Source organism: Neodiprion lecontei, chromosome 6 (genome assembly GCF_021901455.1).
Source record: "Neodiprion lecontei isolate iyNeoLeco1 chromosome 6, iyNeoLeco1.1, whole genome shotgun sequence".
Classification (NCBI taxonomy): Eukaryota; Metazoa; Arthropoda; class Insecta; order Hymenoptera; family Diprionidae; genus Neodiprion; species Neodiprion lecontei.
Genome location: NC_060265.1, coordinates 18642051 through 18659579, shown reverse-complemented (window position 1 = coordinate 18659579; position 17529 = coordinate 18642051). Strand labels below are relative to the sequence as shown.

At 35.0% G+C, this 17529-nt stretch overlaps 3 protein-coding genes across 7 annotated transcripts in view; 1 reads left to right on the top strand and 2 right to left on the bottom strand.

Annotated features, from left to right (window-relative positions):
* LOC107226526 overlaps nucleotides 1-10140 on the bottom strand; it is a 51019-nt gene extending 40879 nt beyond the window's left edge. Inside the window, exon 1 of the mRNA XM_046743767.1 lies at nucleotides 9031-10140. Coding sequence (XP_046599723.1) covers nucleotides 9031-9106 — 76 coding nt within the window. The 5' untranslated portion in view covers nucleotides 9107-10140. The remainder of the gene's footprint in view (nucleotides 1-9030) is intronic.
* Nucleotides 10141-12296: 2156 nt separating this feature from the next.
* On the bottom strand, nucleotides 12297-16165 carry LOC107220068 (glutaredoxin-related protein 5, mitochondrial). 3 transcript variants are annotated; one of them, XM_046743775.1, is made up of 4 exons: nucleotides 16066-16165; nucleotides 14617-14726; nucleotides 13063-13204; nucleotides 12297-12595 (listed from the first exon to the last, which is right to left on the bottom strand). In XM_046743775.1, the coding sequence occupies exons 2-4, from the start codon at nucleotides 14692-14694 to the stop codon at nucleotides 12411-12413; spliced, it is 405 nt and encodes a 134-aa protein (XP_046599731.1). In that variant the 5' UTR covers nucleotides 14695-14726; nucleotides 16066-16165; the 3' UTR covers nucleotides 12297-12410. The 3 variants fall into 3 exon arrangements, with proteins under 3 accessions (XP_046599731.1, XP_015513979.2, XP_015513978.2); XM_015658493.2 differs by lacking the exon at nucleotides 16066-16165 and adding an exon at nucleotides 14887-15028; XM_015658492.2 differs by lacking the exon at nucleotides 16066-16165 and adding an exon at nucleotides 14823-14906.
* LOC107220067 (N-alpha-acetyltransferase 20) lies at nucleotides 15029-16825 on the top strand. Of its 3 annotated transcripts, XM_046743774.1 has the most exons (8): nucleotides 15039-15176; nucleotides 15256-15324; nucleotides 15561-15585; nucleotides 15720-15810; nucleotides 16074-16203; nucleotides 16300-16333; nucleotides 16401-16436; nucleotides 16678-16825. In XM_046743774.1, the coding sequence occupies exons 2-8, from the start codon at nucleotides 15272-15274 to the stop codon at nucleotides 16729-16731; spliced, it is 423 nt and encodes a 140-aa protein (XP_046599730.1). In that variant the 5' UTR covers nucleotides 15039-15176; nucleotides 15256-15271; the 3' UTR covers nucleotides 16732-16825. The 3 variants fall into 3 exon arrangements, with proteins under 3 accessions (XP_015513975.1, XP_046599730.1, XP_046599729.1); XM_015658489.2 differs by having other exon boundaries at nucleotides 15029-15176; nucleotides 16300-16436; XM_046743773.1 differs by lacking the exon at nucleotides 15039-15176 and having other exon boundaries at nucleotides 15210-15324; nucleotides 16300-16436.
* Nucleotides 16826-17529: the final 704 nt, after the last annotated feature.

The following is a 17529-nucleotide window of genomic DNA, read 5'->3' as shown; positions in this document are numbered from 1 at the left end:
AAACGGAAATATAAAATCATTTGTTATACTGCCTGTGTACAAGCCTGATGATCAGAGACGGCACTGCGAGAGGTGTCGGTAAAAGGTAAAACGAAGAAAAAAAGGTCAATCTTTTCTGCAGGCTGTAATATGGAGAAAGTAAAAATGAACTTGAGGATAATCTGATTTAAACGATCATGTTTATTACACGTACGCGGTCAATATGGATTTTTAATAGTGCATATATATACGAGTCTTCTAAATAAATTTTCTTTTTTTTTTTAAATCACAAATGGCTTAAGACTGAACCGTTAGCCAGCCCTCGAACTTCCCGTTTTCATGCTGCAGGTTCCCAGTTTACACAAAAAAAAATATTAATAACTGATTCCAATTTTAAACTACATATTTCGATTTGTGATTAACGTTTCAAAAGTTCTCAAGCACCGTATTACATGAAAATACGACGATTTTTTACAATTTCGAACCACCACGATAGATTTGTCATTACAAATTTAGGAAGCCTGACCTTCGATTCATTATCGGTGAGAAACCTGCGCTACTAATTTCTACCAAAATTCAAATGTTTATAATTCTTTCTTCTACCATATTGGATTCGCCATTTTGGATCTCGCAGATCTGACCTTATTGTTAGATTTGAGATTGGCGACCCAACAAACCTTCAAGTACCCAATCTTCATCAACGTTGAAATGATTTTATTTTTTTTCAGCATATTAGATACACCAAATTTAAATTATTCAAATCTTTAAGTGATCAGCGACCCACAAAACCCGACGATACCAATTTTTATCCGAATCCATTTTCAAGACATCATCATTTTTACTTTATTTTTTGAAAGTTTGTTATTCAACTAATTCAAAAAGTACTGAACCGGTCAGAGCCAGAATCTAATTGGTTCTAAGTTTGTAAAAGCCGCGTTTATCGAGATCAAGATCATTGAAATCCGGTAACTCGTTCTTGAGATATCGTCGAACGAAAAAATTTATCACATACGTACATTACGCATACACACACAGGCATCCATCTGAAAATGATTGGAGGTGATTCTCTAAACTTCAAAATGTGGTGGTCTAGTAAAAACTAAGGTTTTCCTTTCGGGGCGATTACAATAACTCCCCTTTTTCTCTGAGAACAGAGAAACTGATGGTTAATAAACAAGAAAAAAAAATACGATCAAACGAGAAAAAGAATTTGTCCGAAAGTATGAGTGATCGAATGAAAGGCATCGTATTTTTTTTCAACTCCGTATAATAATTAACTTTTATACGTATATATAGGATGTATAAATATTTCGAAGCTACATCGAATACCTTATAACTATGATGATACCTGTGTTTTTAAATTGCCGTCGTGCGATGTTCTTTCGTCATTTTTTCTCACGGTCGCGTCAAAATTGGAAGAAAAAAGATTAAAACAAAATGCAGTTTCCAGTTGAAACCTGCAGCTTCATTTTTCTCAAGCTTAAGTTGACATTTTGAAATGGTCACACATGCAGACAGAGTACAAAAGATATGAACGAGCGGACGTTTCATATAAACAAGTACGTATATACATTATACGCGCGTATTACGCAGTCAGAAATTCCCGGCTCTCACGGATAAGGTTCGTGAAGGTTGCGAAGAAAAGAAAAGAAGATATAAAAAGAAAAAATTTAATTTTGATCTACGTCAATTCGCGGCCATCGCCAGGTTTGAAAACTGCACGGAAGAAGATTGATGAGAAATGTAGAACTCGCTTGTAAAACGACGAGCATAATATGAGAAAGTGAAATTCCGATGCAAGTATTATATTATAAGTATTATCGTCGAAATTCAGAGGAAATAAAAATCTGTATTTTATCAGCGCCCATTTGATACCGTGTAAAGCAATAGGCTAGCTTATAAAATCGCTATACCTATAAAATAATATTACAGTATATTCCATACGCTATATTATACATTTTATACATACAAATAACCTTGCAGTACTACTTTCTATTGCGTCACTAGGTCTGTATTTACATACATATAGAGGTGAGAGGCCTTCGTCGAACAATTGACTCGCGTTTAAACCAAAACTACTTGCGATTAGCAATGCATATATTTACGAGCGAAATTTTTTTGGAGAAAGAATTGCTGCACTTTTCTTCCACCTTCTGCATTTCGTCAATCTATAAATAGATAACACAACAAACCACGTGTTTAAAATTGTTCTCAAATATATACTTCGATAAGTAAGTTCTACGTATAGAAGTTAAAATCCGAAATACTCGGTATGGTTTCACTTATTCGAATCTGTTTCTTGTTACTACGTGACTAAACGAATAACATATACGAAATACATCATATGTATAAAAACTGTTCCTATAAGCTCGAACGACATTTATTGTAGAGATTTGACGCGATAAAATCTTATCGAAGGTCTGTATAAAAATTAAAAACAAAACAGTGTATAAAAAAAATAAAAAAATCCACACACCATACGTGCGTACATAACGACATGTATAGGCGGTTTTAGAGTGAATGAACTCTGGGTCCTTGAGATTGAGTTTGGGATGGGGGCGACCTTAGCTCTCTACGTCCCTGGATGTCAATTGGGCCATTGCCTTCGTACCATTGCCCTGAAAATAGACCTTTCCAATGCCGTCTAATGGAATAATTTATGCATACTTATATGCGAATTATACATGCATTATATGTGTATATATATATTAAACTTGTATACGGGTCTGGTATATCACACAAATGTGCAGAAATGATACCTAGGTATGATAGTCAACTATACGGCTATACTGTAATCGTATATACCGAATAGCTCGTACACATAGTCGCGACGTCTAACAAAAACTCACAATCGAAACCACGTTGCACGCTTTGCGGAGCACGCGAAGTGCAAGCTGCTCCGAGTACAAGTACAGAGATCCTATGTACGAAATATATAGGTATACTTTCAAAAAGGAATAGACGGAAAAAAAACTATCATACACTTATAATGTACGAAATTTGAAATTGTATCCATATAAATAGGTCATTTGGTTATTTCGGGATTTTTTCGATTGCAGCCAAAAAATTAGTTTATATTGTGCAAAAAAAATTTCAGAACACGTGCCAGGGGGCAATTTTTAATGTTTCATAATATTTTTTTTCATAAACTAAAATCTACCGAAGCAAGCAATTTGATGCTTGAGAACAGTGATTATACTTTCAACTTGACGTAGAAACCAAAATATTATAATACACTGAATCTCAAAACTCTTTCATATTTCGCAAAACTATAATTTTTACGGTTTTTATCCAGTCTCGTTATTTACTGAATACGTGCGCACATCTCAAATTATTTTGTTCCTATATTTAGTTGGAAGTAAAAAACATTGTTCCCAAGCATCGAATGAATTGTTTCGAGTCCATTTTCGTTTATGAAGAAAAAAAATAATGAAGAAACATCGAAAATTTCAATGCATTTTACATTTAAGATTTAAATTGCCTCCCGGCACGTATATTTAAAGAGGATTTTTTTCTATAATATCAACATATTTTCCGGTTGCAATTGAAAAAATTAAAAATTCCGAAATTACCAAAATAACGGACACTTTAATAGATATTTCATTTTTAAATTTTTCATTTCATTCTTATTCTGATTGCTGTGCAACAGTTGGATTTTTTGAATAACGTACAATACCGATTCATTTATCGTGAAGTAACCTACATATCGTAACGTGGTTGCTGTGAAATTTTGCTTGAAATTGTCATATCAACAGACATCGACAACAAAGTGAGGAAAAAGAAAACAATATATAACAACGAAAATAAAAATATATATTTTCTATTGTTCATTTCTTTCGTTATATTATTGTTTTCAGAATATTGTTAAAAAAATTCTATTTTCCAAGGACTCTTGTGCAAGACAGTACGTGAGAGATTTTTTTTTTTTCGTTGAATTTTTGAGGCTGACGTCATCGAACGCGTGTCCTAATACTGGAATTTGCGTATATATCTCTGCCCTCAGTTTTCTCGTTCTCTTATTTGCAAATCAATATTATATAGACACGGATGAGAAAGAAGTCAATTTTATGGCGAGACTGAAAATTATACAGTATATACATAAGGTCGGAAATAGCGTTACATATATATGTACATACCACCGACCTAAAGTACATATCGGACAGTCTATGTACGTATATGTATACGCAAAGCCTGGACTTTCGGTCGATACATTTAGTACTGGGTTCGTGGCAGGAGAAGAAATAGAAAAAAACCACACGCACACAGCATCACAAATGAAAAAGTGAAAACAAAAAGTTAAGAAGCTTGTAATATCGATAGCTAGGTCGCATTATATGAGTATTACTGATCAAATGCAGTCCTTGACGCGGGTGAGAATAATATACAATCGTATTCTATGTATGTGTGTGTGTTACATTATAAATTGTGTGTAGGTAGATAGATATAATGCGCATGCATTGAGAATACCTATAAACGTGTACAGAGGGACCTACATACCGGCTGTTTTTTACCACTCCATGGTCTTTTCGCGTGGTACTGCAGTTTATCCGAAAGCCGATGACGATGATTATACTAGTGTGTGATTCGTTCGTATTATATTGTACATTATATTATTTGTGCACACGCGTACATTAATTCAATAAAAGCTAAACTCATCGCTTCTTTCCTTTTCTTCTTTCCTTCCGACTTTAGATATGGATATTTGTACGCATAAACTGCCTATCAGCTATGAGTATATGTTTATACGATTATTACAGAAGTATCGAGTCTCGAAGAAAAGGCGTGAATGTGTTTTCACTATGATTTATCTCCAAGTTTGTGTATAAACAAAATTGAACTTAATTTTAGGTACTCTGTCGCTGGAATACAACGAAAAATAGTATATCTAAACCACGTGTATAGTTACAACAGTAGTTTATTGTTATAAGAAGTCATGTCAAATTTTACCGTCAAAAGCACTGCAGGCGTATATATACTCAATTATATATACTCAATTAGTGAAACTGAGACAGATTCTCTGTGTACATCACCACGTGATTCTGGCTGTTGAGTTTTCAAAACAACACTTTCCCTACAGTATATATAACAGTATTAGTTACTTCGATCAGCAGATTAATATTGAAAAGCATCTTTGGGTGAAAATAAATTCAGCAATGATTAGATCAGATTTGAAAAAATAACACACTCGCCTGTGTTCACTCCAACGGATATAAAGACCGATATTGATAACCACGTATAATTACACAAAAGCAGAACTCGCAATAACGTAAACCGTAAAACGATTACAATGCGAAGAATATTTGTTTTTTCCATCTCATTGTAATTAGCAGTGCTTCAGTAATAATAAGGTTTCTTGCGTTTAATTATTTAACGTTGTGAGACATGGTCGGACCCGTTTTTCCTTCTCTCACAATATACTTAAGCACGTAAAAATAGTTTTTGCACACTAAATGTTCACGGAGGTGGAAAAGTATTCGTCGAACAATTGATACACAATGGTACATTGTGCAAGGGGGGGGTTGTCTATTTTTACCGAGGGTTGAGATAATGGCGCACAAGTCGGAGTCGAGTGCATCATAATCTTACCCGAGGTAATAATTGTCCCCCCGCCCTGTGGCACACCGTTCTTTTTTCAACAAGTGCATGTATAGCCGTTTTTCGTGCATGTAGGAGAGAATAAAATAATTAAGTTTCATATTTGATTCGACTTATATGAATTAATCATAAGAACAATGATTGATAAACAAAATAATTCATTTTTATTTTATTACACGTTATCTCCCTGGGGAAGTAATTAAATTCGCGCTCGAAATGAGCAATTTTCCATCTGCTTTTCATGCGAGAGAAAGTGCCTGTTTCAAGCACGTGTGGAAAAATAGCATATTGTGTAACAAGGGGGCAAACTTGGTCTTTTCGGGCCAAGCGCAAGTTTTCAGTATGAGTCGTAGGTGGGCACGCATACGAGCCGAAGGCGAATACTGCAAACACGCGAGGCGACAAGACCCTTGCCTCTTTGTTCCACACGATTCTTTATATAACAAGAGAATGTAACGCGTTTTTTCACGAAGCACGAAATTGAGGTTAGTGTCACGTAATGTCAGATCAGTTTGTGACAGCACAAGCGTGCAATACAGAAAAGACCGCTTTCAACTTTTACGAGTCAAAAGTGGGCTTTTCTGTACTTGCGCGCATGTGCACTCGTAGACTTATTCTACCGTCATGGAAACGTGTGCTTCGTGTACAGAAAACTCGCATGAAAAAATGTGCAGAACATGCTCCCGTCATAGAATTATTATTTTATGCCAAACAAAGTATAATTTCACATTCATGCACAGTCTCTGTTATAACCAATTATGAGAATTAAGTGCGTGAAAATGGTACGATTGGTTCTTTCAATTACCATGAATTTCGAATGAATAGAATGCAGAGCGCGGTATCTGCGAAAGGATCGAAACCTCTGTGTTTGATCAATGATACGCAGGAAACAAAACATCTAATATTATAACATCTTTTCTCTTCGATTAATTAAATGTTACGAAAGCAGGATTGGGTCATTCGTACAATAATGCTTACACACAATACGCAATTACATATTCAACAAGACGGGTTTTGCTGTCAGAATCATCAAAGTTATACATACCTATATTGATACGCAGGAAACAAAACATCTAATATTATAACATCTTTTCTCTTCGATTAATTAATCGATTTAATTAAATGTTACGAAAGCAGGATTGGGTCATTCGTACAATAATGCTTAAACACAATACGCAATTACATATTTAATAGGACGGGTTTTGCTGTCAGAATCACCAGTTATACATACCTATATTATCTGTACCTTTATTGAAGACGTTGGTAACACAATTTGGGTAACATTTACTACAAAACCGTGCTCGTCATATGTTACATATCATTTTTTTTTCTTTCTAAAATAATGTGAGTGAGTAAAACGCATGTGAAAAAATGCACCTACGATCCAACGTATAAATTTTATATGCATACTATTGCATACCCATGCATGCAGATACATTAAAACGCAAAATTTGAGAGTATTAAAATACAACGTACATTGTAGGTATTCCTAGTAACTCATCACGAACTCATGAGTCATATGCTTGCGGTGTACAGTCGACAAAATGACAATTATTCATGTTTCTTATTGTTAGTTATAATGTTAATAAGCGGATGTATGTGGGATCGTTTGATATTAAATCGAGGAAAAAAATGGTATTTTTCGCAAACATTTTTCTCTTCTTGCCCTTTCACACGGTTTAAGTACGTAATAGGACGGTAAGCGATGAATCATTTCAAATTTTGCAAATCCAAGTTTCTTCGTTAAATCCTTTTCGAAAAATAGAAAGTCAGTGATTCTATGATTTTTCATATCGACGAAGCAAAAAATTGCTCTAAACTACATTTTTCGAATAAGTGACAATATAGTCATGCCATCGTTGAAAAAATCTTAAAAACTTCAAGATTGATTCTTTTTATACATACTTCAGTTTGTAAAGGGGCAAAGGGATCGATGAGGGGTAGAGAAATCGACCGTTTGGTTTGACATGGAAGGCCTCGTATAGATATATTATCTCCGGGTATTATATACGATCCTTGGAAGTTTGGAGTAGGTAAATGTAAACATTGCCTGTAGTCAAATGTATGTATAAATTCAATATGTACAGCTTTGAATAAAGTATACGGTATTTCAGCACCCCTTCTCAACAAATACGCACCGCACATAGCTGATCCAATTTGTTTAATAATTATTGTTAACAAAGCTGAATTAGGCTTTCTTACGATAAGTTGAGCGTCTGATTATGAAAGAGTTCAATAATATAATATAGCGCGTATGCAGAGTGTATGTAACAAATCTGGTAAGCCGTCTTCCCCGATGATTGTTTATCGTTGTACTATATAGTCGGAAAAAGACGGGTTTTAAATAGCCATTACTGATAACTATTCAATACTATACAATAGCTATTCGAAAGTTATATTCATATACGTCGTAGGTAGCAGATTATCAGTCAAGTCAACATTCAAAGACAAACTCAACATTAACTTACGATTAACACCAATCTTACTAATGAACCATGAAACTCGTACACACAATGGTTTGTCTCCGCAGTGATCAAACGAGGTTAAGAGATAGTATAATATAACAACTACCTATAAGTCTCTCTTTGTTTTTGCAAGTATGCCTACGTGCACAGACTTGTGCATACATACATAAAACGAAACATGATACACGGTACAATGCTATGTTTTTGTTGACGATTTAGGTATGTGGGTACGTAGGAAAACTAATCTCATGACGCGTCGTAGTTTAGCAATGTATTTTCGAACTTCTGTCCAGCTGCGTGCATATTGTAAACAGCACGAGTAGGTATGCATGGCGATACATGAGAAATCCAGTAAATCTCTAAAAACTCGAAGTATACTATTCATAAAAACAATGCGTATTTCGTACAACACTCCTGCGGAATGTTTCGTTTCGGTACGGAGGAGGTACTAGCAAACTCTGTTGGTAACAGTACAGCGACGAACGTATTTACGGTATTCACCGTTGCGGAGATAAGGTACACAAAAATGTTTTTAAGGTTTCGCGCAGTCACCTTGAGCACAGGGGATAATCTCATAATCGAACGGCGAAAAGTCAAGAGGTACAGAATAAACAAGAGATAAAATATAAACAAACTAATCCGATTTACACGAAGAGGGTGAAATAATATAAAAAAAAGAATGTTTAGGACAAGTTTTTGGAAACGAAGACAGGAGATCATGTATGTAGTAAAGTAATATTCATCAATGCCTTAACCTGCCGACTAACTTGTTGCCCGTCCGAAACAAAATGCGAGTTCAATTCAATACGAATTACATGACAATGCATCCCATTCTCTCACGTCAGCTGCATCGCCAGTTATTGTTACAAAACTCGCGTTTTGCTTCACACCGAAAACAATTTAGCCGGAAGGTTAAAGTATTGATGAATATTACTGTACATACACACATATAGACAATAAATAAAAAAATTAACGAAGGTCGTATGCTCACCCTCGAGTAGGTGCCAGTCTTGGTCAAGCGAAGCCAACGCTTGAATCTGATTGGCCTGTTGTTCGGAGTCCAGCATCTTTCAGCGGAGTCGTATCGGCGGGCCAACAGAAACGATTTCCTCCTGATTGGCTCCTACGTGTTTCGCTTTATCTCTTTTTCCTCGCGCTGCTTATCGCCAAGTTAGTATCAATATTTCGAACGAGTCTATTTTATCTGCCGAAGGAGCCACCGCGCGTCGTACAGTTTGAAAAATACGCTCGCCAAGAGTTTACAATATATATGTCTATTTATTTATTATACTTTTATTTATTATTCATTTATTATCAACTACGTATAATATAGGTACAGTAGAGATTCCGAGGATATCGTAATAAGCATAAGCAATATTTAATGTTTTATTTACAGTTTTTACTCTATGTATGTCAATCACGTAAATATTATAATTTGGTATAATTATGAAACGATACGTGTATTTCGAGCGCGAAATTGATGTATCAGTTTGCATTCGGGGTGACGTACATCTCACATGATTATTTATTGTTCATCTATAGATATAACATGAACTGAGTGTCCAAGAGTTTTCTATCGGCGTTTAAGGTCGCCCGACACATTACGTGAAAAAGAATATATACGATGTTCCCCTCAGTCAGTGACGTCTCGATACGAATGAATGTATGTGTGTATGTACACACAACGTACTATGCAGAGGTGTGATGAAGACCAATAACATCACGCACGCACGTGTAACCGCGGTGGCTTTCGTACGGCAACTGATTTCCCCTATCACTCGAAACGCCACTACACGCCTCCCCCTTCACTCCTCGAGGGCTTACCGAACGACGTCGTACGTACCGACGGTTCGCGGTCCCCGCATTTTCTCCACCTGTCCCTCCGTCGTTCATCCACAGAACAGCCGGCTGCCTCCTCCGCTATCCGGCTTCTCGCTGACACGGCCGGCCGATCCCTCCACCTAGGTTCTCCGATTCAGGCTCGTGCGTACTGTTGACACGTGAGCGAACGGTTGTGTTGCGTGTTATGCATAGCTTCCCGCAGGATCCACTACTCCAGGTTGCATAGCGTTGCACTCGGGACGCTCACACCGTACTCTGTGCGCCATGTAGTTTACGAACAGCCGCACGATTGAGCCGAAACTTATGGCTATATTATTCTCTACGTCGTACTTACCTCTAGTATGTAACCTACTCTGTGACACAATATCACTTAATCGCCACGTGGTGCATCCCCACGTACACGCGACTCCTTCACATTCACCTTTGTTCCGGGTGAGACGCTCTACCTATTTACTGCGCCGCTGGGCATGCGTAGATATCCGAAGAGCACATGTTCCGGCGCAGCGCACCGCAGCATGCGCATCAATGGTACGGCCCTGGCGATTCGCGGCTCGCGCGCTCCGTGCTCCAAGCTATCCCCCCACTTTGCCGCCCTCGACCGACCTCGGCGCGCGCCGTACCCGTTCCTCCCTTGCCAACCCCCTCGCCCGCGACGCGGCGTAACCGCTTTGACTTCGTTCTTTGAGGCTTTGACTAACCACCATTCTCAGTTCGCTGATATCGGCGTGAAATGAAAATAGTACGACGTCATTATTCCTCTGCAGTAATGAAAATACACCGGATCATTAATGCGAGTTAACTCGCGTAATACTATATTACCTTCTTTATCAACAGGGCTTAGATCACTGAACAATTCGCCAATATGCATCAAATTTTCTCATTTTCTTACCGACGTTGAATACTTGTTCAACTGTAATTTTCCTTCCGCTATTGTGATCCAGAGAAAAATTGGCGTAGAGGCACACCATCTGTGGTATACGTCATATTGAGACAAATTTATCACATCGATACTTATATGCATATAACGTAAAACTCATTTGTTTCCTTTGAAAATACGCATAGAATCAGGAGAAACGATACGACGATACCTACCGTAAGCTATGGTGAACCCAGCGTCGGATATCGTATAATTTATACGATGGAAGCAAGATGTATGACGGAATAAATAACTACGTGTTTCGATTTATCTCAAGTTCCCATCAAATACATAGAGAAAAAATGTAGCCACTGCGACTACTGAAGATTTACCAGATGGCGAAAAAATTAACGATCAGTTTGTTGTTACACTAGATTGATTTGATACTTTTTTTTCCGTCTTCTAATTATTGAAGTTGGATACTTTACATCATAAATTTACGTCATAGTTTATTCGACCGAATGATCAGTAATACTATGACTGGATAATTTTAACTATACCAAATGGTTACTGTAAAGTTTTTACTTTACCACGAACTCAGCCCGTTTTGTCTGATAATTGGCCAGACTCTTATGGAAAAGTGTTTTGGTTGATTTTGTAGAAAATTATTTTATATACCTATTTCGAAGGTACTTCTTTCATATATCTCCAGATGTAGAAAAAGGGGTGGTTAGACGCCGAAAAACATTAATGCACAAAAAAGTTGCTGCAGGTTCTTGTATAAAATAATTTTATTATTTTAATTGTAAACTATAGCGAGGTTCACAATGTCGATTTTTTGGAACACATTTCTCAGTATTGTGTGAAGTCGAAAAAAATAATAGAAAGCGCCCTGTTGAACGCAAGAAAAATATTTTTTCACTGTAATCGGTATTTGAGTCATCAAAGAATGCGACAAAATCATCGAAAAATATAATTCTTTTTTACAATGGTCTTTTTCGTATGTGATTTTCTCCTTTTAAATATGCTAAGAAAATCAAAATGAAATTCTGCGAGGATGAATATAAAAGTTCCAAAACATCACAGAATGCGAATTCAAGTACTACTGACAATGAAATTTGACAAAGTATCGAGAATATCGATGTAAGATAAGAAAAAAACAGCAATGACATTATGCTAAATATATCCCTTGTACAAGTATATAAATGTTCAGAGGACGAAAATTGAAAAGGAAATTAATTAATAGAAGGTAAATTATCACGAGTGACGTGATATTCAAATGGAGATAAATTATTTTTATATTTTATATAATGCAAGACACACATTATGTAATTACGAATGGATCAGGATTTGAATCAAATTCATTAACCTGGTCCTAATTTCACCCGATTTCTCTGCAGGTTTTTAATAATCTTATAAATGTTGGGACTGTATAAATATATATACATGCTCTGAAAAATCATGTAATGGTGTAAGTTGAAATATACATACGCTCTTATATAATTTAGGTGCATTACTCACGTTGCACTATGAAGGGGTGTTGAAAAAAGATGCACGTGTCAACTTAATTTGTTTGTTTTTTTTTCTATTGTAACAGAAACTGACTAGGTACAAAATAAAATGAACAATAACGTGAATATATTAACTATTTACAGAGAATTAACACGTTGCATCTATTTCTTAGTGTTGTCAGCCTCTTTTGCAGTTTCTAGAAGAAGGCTGTTAATACCAACTTTTTTCAACTCTTCAATCAATTCCCCGTTTTGATGCATTTGAAGCATTATGTCACATCCACCAACGAATTCACCGTTTATATATACTTGCGGTATCGTTGGCCAGTTTGAAAATTCTTTTATACCTGTAAGAAATATACATGTAACAACACACACATGACCAAAATATAAGTATAACGATTTATTACATATAGCATGTCGTATGTTATACTGTCAACGCAACGATTGTTAGCCAAAGACCACATAGCATTTGACTAACCCATTGTATTATTCAATATCGCCAAAGGAAAAATGGTTATTAAAATAAGAGATAGTAATTTAAATTAATGTATAGATTAGCGATTGTTAAAAGGTTTTCTATTAACCGTATATAATTATAAATTGGAATGTCACTTAGAAGTTTCTAGTCTTCGTGCGTTCTTTTTTTTTGGATAGCATATATAAATTTTTTGAAAACCTAATTAACGTGGTTATATAAGCATTAATAATGGATATTTAATCATTTTTTTTAGTTTATCCAAGTTTGATAAACTCTTCTTGGAATCTACTAGAGTTGGGGTATTGAAATTTAAAAAATTTAATCAATTAGTACCTTGTCGAAGTTCTTCGTCAGCCAGTACATCATGTGCGTTATATTGTACACCATGCATTCTGAGGATTTGTACAACAGCATTACTGAAACCACATCTTGGTTCTTCTGGCACGCCTTTCATAAAAACTACTACTTTATTTCCCTAAATAATGGAAAAAGAACTCTGATATCATTAACAATAATAAATATCACTGGGTGATTCACTATTGACATTTGTTACGTGTAGTTGACGAAAATAAACTAGTCCTCCACATTTCATCTTTATCTTATAAGTATATTATTCTTAGTCTAAAATTGAAATTTTTAATGTTTACAGTATGAACGAAACCTCGAATATGCATTACTGTTGGATTTGAAATGAAAAAATGGAATACTGCATTATAATCTTCAAGATGTTAAGAATTACAAAGAGAATGAACATCTGTTTACACATCAAATTCTTTGACAAACGTTTGGGAAACACAGAAAAAGCCAAGTAATGTTACAAAAGTTAATCTCTATATTGTCATTACCGCTTTGTATGTAAATTTATAATCATTCTTCAGAAAGTTATGTCAAAAGAAACAAGCAAAATATCAATTCAATTTTATTGGTTTTTTTTATAAGGCGTAATTTATAAATTTCAATCTTAGATGAAAAATAAGAAATATGAGAAGTGTGATATACAAAAAATATTATGTTTCCCTTATGGAACACTAAGCTTATGCTACTTCTGTATTACATAATTGCCAATCATCTGAGAATTCAACTCATCAACTGAAATATTCAGTTTATATTCCTCGGAAGAAATTAAATTTTGGAATAATATAGAAATGCCAGTTAAAAAGGACAAGAATGTCAAAATTTTGGTTTAAAATATATAGATGTACAGCTAAATTGTTTGCGTCGTTAGAACCAGTATCTGCAAACTTCATAAAAAATATTGTTTCGTATAATGCTATTGAAACAACATGTGAATTTTAGATAAATTGGCTAACAGAATGGCTCGCTGGATAGCAATTAATTTCATTCAACATATTATACGGAATTTTTCAGATATTGTATGTTTCTAGTATAGCAACGAAAGTTTTTTGTTATCACAGCCTCGTTGTTAAGTTATAAAGGAATAGAATTTTTGAGTTTGTTGGTTTCGAATTATTCACATGACTAAAACCGATGGCTGCGAAGTATGAAATATAAATATTAAACTTTATGAAGATATTTGCCTATTACAATTAGTCGAAACTGCGTATTAAATTTTCATATCATTCTTGTACAGTAAGCCAAATAATAAGTAACAATATCATCGATCTGATTAAGATATTGAAATGCGAATTGTAAAATGCAAAACGCAAGTAAGATCCAGACACACCATACGAAAGCAGTAAAAAATTGTCATCAACAGTCATTTAATAGAAAATGTCAAATAGGGAATGAAAATCAGTAACGTAACTTGCTACTAGCCCTACAATGCCATTATTTCTGAAGAAATGAAAACGTTATATTTGTTGCATCATTTTAAACACGAAAGTAGTTACTCAAGGTGATGTTGTTATTCGGTATACTTTAACTCACCTTAACAAGATTTCCAATCTCTTCCGGTTTGGTTGCGAAATTTCTTACCAGAGACGCGAAACGTATGGTTCTGAACATCGTTAATGAATATTTCTAATAGACGGCGTTAACTGTTAAAATAAATTTATATCTAATAAGTTGCGTTGTGCGGTTTCTTTGGTAACCGCATAAGTTTTTCAGGTTAGTGTTAGGTTGGATTCTCTCACGATTCTTTTGATCCTCTTGATCGAAAAAAGTTAGGTTAGGATACAAATTATACGATGCACGTACCACCTGATCGATCGACTATTTGTGAAATAAGCCGTAGAAATAAGGATGTATAATTTGCGCCTAGTGCCATCTTGCGATCGCACGCAGTAGCCTTGCGCTTAATTGTAACATTCAATTGTGTCCCCCTCTGATACAAAAGGCTCGGTCAAAAAGAAAAAGACTTAATTAAAAGAATTCTGTGCCTGCCCTCTAACTGTGCCTCTAACACGAAAACAGGAACTAACAAGAACCGCAAACACGCGATCGCAAAACGAACCACCGATACATGGTCAAATATCAACCATTTCAAAGTTAGTATTCTTCATTTTGTAAGAACCTGATGAAAATAAGATAACGTTTTACACAGGTTTCCATCGTAATTTGTTCTAGAAAATAAGCACAGAAAATGTCAATTCTAAGGCCGTTCACCTGCGATGATATGTTCAAATTCAACAATGTGTAAGTACTGATTCTGCACGAAATGTAACCTGAAAAATATTTTGATCCAATAACAAAACTTCAATGCATTGTACAAAACTTGTATCAAAACAAATTATCATACTGTAAATCTGAATCTTTGATGCCATTTCATGTTATCAGTGAACTTCAGTTATCCAAGCTCGAATGGATTCTTTAACCAATGCAATGTAATCTTTATTATGATATTTTAATATTTTGTATCTGTTATGAAACAGGAATTTGGATCCACTCACAGAAACAGTATCCTTTCACATGCTGCATTATTCCACTTGTATCGCTAATTGTGATATACAAGAAGAAATAAGATTATCTGTCTTTAGGAAATGTTTATTTCAATTCAATTTTTAAATATATCCTCAACGGTTCCATCTTAGTATGGACTGTCATTCTACATGCAGTACCTGGCCCATTGGCCTGAGTATTTTCAAGTCGCTGAATCCCCATCTGGAGAAATTATGGGTTATAGTAAGTAAGCTGATATAAAATTAAGATAGTTTCGAAGAACTGAAAAATGAGTTCAATAATAGTTAAATATATCCGATAATTATTTATTACTATCTTTAGTTATTACGCCACAAAATAACTGAAAAATTTATTCTGGAATGTTGAAAGCGTCTAGTTCCTATAAATGAGAAAAGTCAAATTTCCTAACAATAAATCCAAAGTGAATTTTATATAAATCTACTAGTATTAGCACTGGGTCCCTTACTTCTATACTACCTTTGCAGTTATGGGAAAAGCCGAAGGTCACAGTGAAAATTGGCACGGTCATGTAACAGCTCTTACTGTTTCTCCTGATTATCGTAGGCTAGGACTAGCTGCAACATTAATGAAATTCTTGGAAGGAGTATCAGAAAAGTATGCACTACTTTGTCATTATTTTACTTTTGAAAGGTTTGCATGCAACAGTGATTCTATATATATATGTATGTATAAAATTTAACAATGTTTCAGGAAGCAAGCCTACTTTGTCGACCTTTTTGTCAGAGTGAGTAACAAAGTCGCAATAAAAATGTATCAGGAACTGGGATATATTGTTTATAGAACTGTTTTAGAGTACTACAGTGGTGATCCAGATGAAGATGCTTATGGTTAGTCGCATGTTTAACTTAAATTCAATTATAAAACAATAAATTTATCTGAACAAATCTGTGGCAAAAAAAGTAAATCACATTGAAATTAAATTTCGGATTGATAATGTCCCTCAGCAGGATAAGGAGAAAGAGAAGAAAGTCATTGCTTGCAATTTGAATAAACTTCTATCTAATAATCTTCAAGGGATCTAATTATTAATTATGGTGGTGTTATTATTATATATTATTTTTGTTTCAGATATGCGGAAAGCTTTATCAAGGGATGTTAAAAAGAAGTCAGTTATACCATTAACACATCCCGTAAGACCCGATGAAGTTGATTGAGTGACAATTGTGAAAAATGTATAATTCTTATATAACAGACAACAATAAACGTAATGTCTTAATCCTTCTACTATCATACACACCAGTGATCAAAGACGTAAACAATTTTGAACAGTTCTTGCATCATGTTTATATTAGATTCAAAAATTGATTTATTTTAATGTCAACGCTGATGCATTATCATGAATAAATGACGTAGGTTACGTGAATGCAAAAACGTCTGGGTGATCGATATTACTTATCGACAATCATTCAAATGCCGAATACATAAAAGTGAAATAAAAATATTTTTGACACTGAAAAATGTGCATATGCTGAAGAAAAATGTCAAACCCAACAAAGTAGCTATTCGCTTAAATAGCCTTTGACAACATTCTTTCCAAAGTGACATTATTGAATGTACTCTCCGCGGTTTTTGTATAACCCTCTCTAGACTAATTGAACCCTCAGGAATGCAGAAAAGACATTAAAAAACGCAAAGGACCAGCGGCACAGAAATTAGGTGAGAAATCTTTCGTTTTGCGGCTGTAAATCCTGATCAGTTGCAGCATATTCGGACTGCGCGCAATCGAACAATTCCTCTCGCAAAATAACGGCAATGTAGTGCATCAAAGAATTAATATAACTATTTTTTAAAAGATCCAAAAGACAAAAAAAACCTTTCTTTTTTTTAATTTTCAGAATCGTTTTGCCAAACTCGTCTCACCAATCGTACCCCCAGGAATGCAAAAAAAAACCATCCAAAAGCGCGTCGAACCCACTAAAC

Bases quoted from the DNA above. Each gene is read 5' to 3' on its own strand.
- LOC107220068 (XM_046743775.1), bottom strand. From the start codon at position 14,694: ATGTTCAGAACCATACGTTTCGCGTCTCTGGTAAGAAATTTCGCAACC. The intron at 13,205-14,616 runs GTGAGTTAAAGT...TCCATTATTTAG, and splicing joins AGATTGGAAATCTTGTTAAG to GGAAATAAAGTAGTAGTTTT. The intron at 12,596-13,062 runs GTACTAATTGAT...TATTTCTTACAG, and splicing joins TGACGAAGAACTTCGACAAG to GTATAAAAGAATTTTCAAAC.
- LOC107220067 (XM_015658489.2), top strand. From the start codon at position 15,272: ATGTCAATTCTAAGGCCGTTCACCTGCGATGATATGTTCAAATTCAAC. The intron at 16,204-16,299 runs GTATGCACTACT...ACAATGTTTCAG, and splicing joins TTGGAAGGAGTATCAGAAAA to GAAGCAAGCCTACTTTGTCG. The intron at 16,437-16,677 runs GTTAGTCGCATG...TTTTTGTTTCAG, and splicing joins TCCAGATGAAGATGCTTATG to ATATGCGGAAAGCTTTATCA.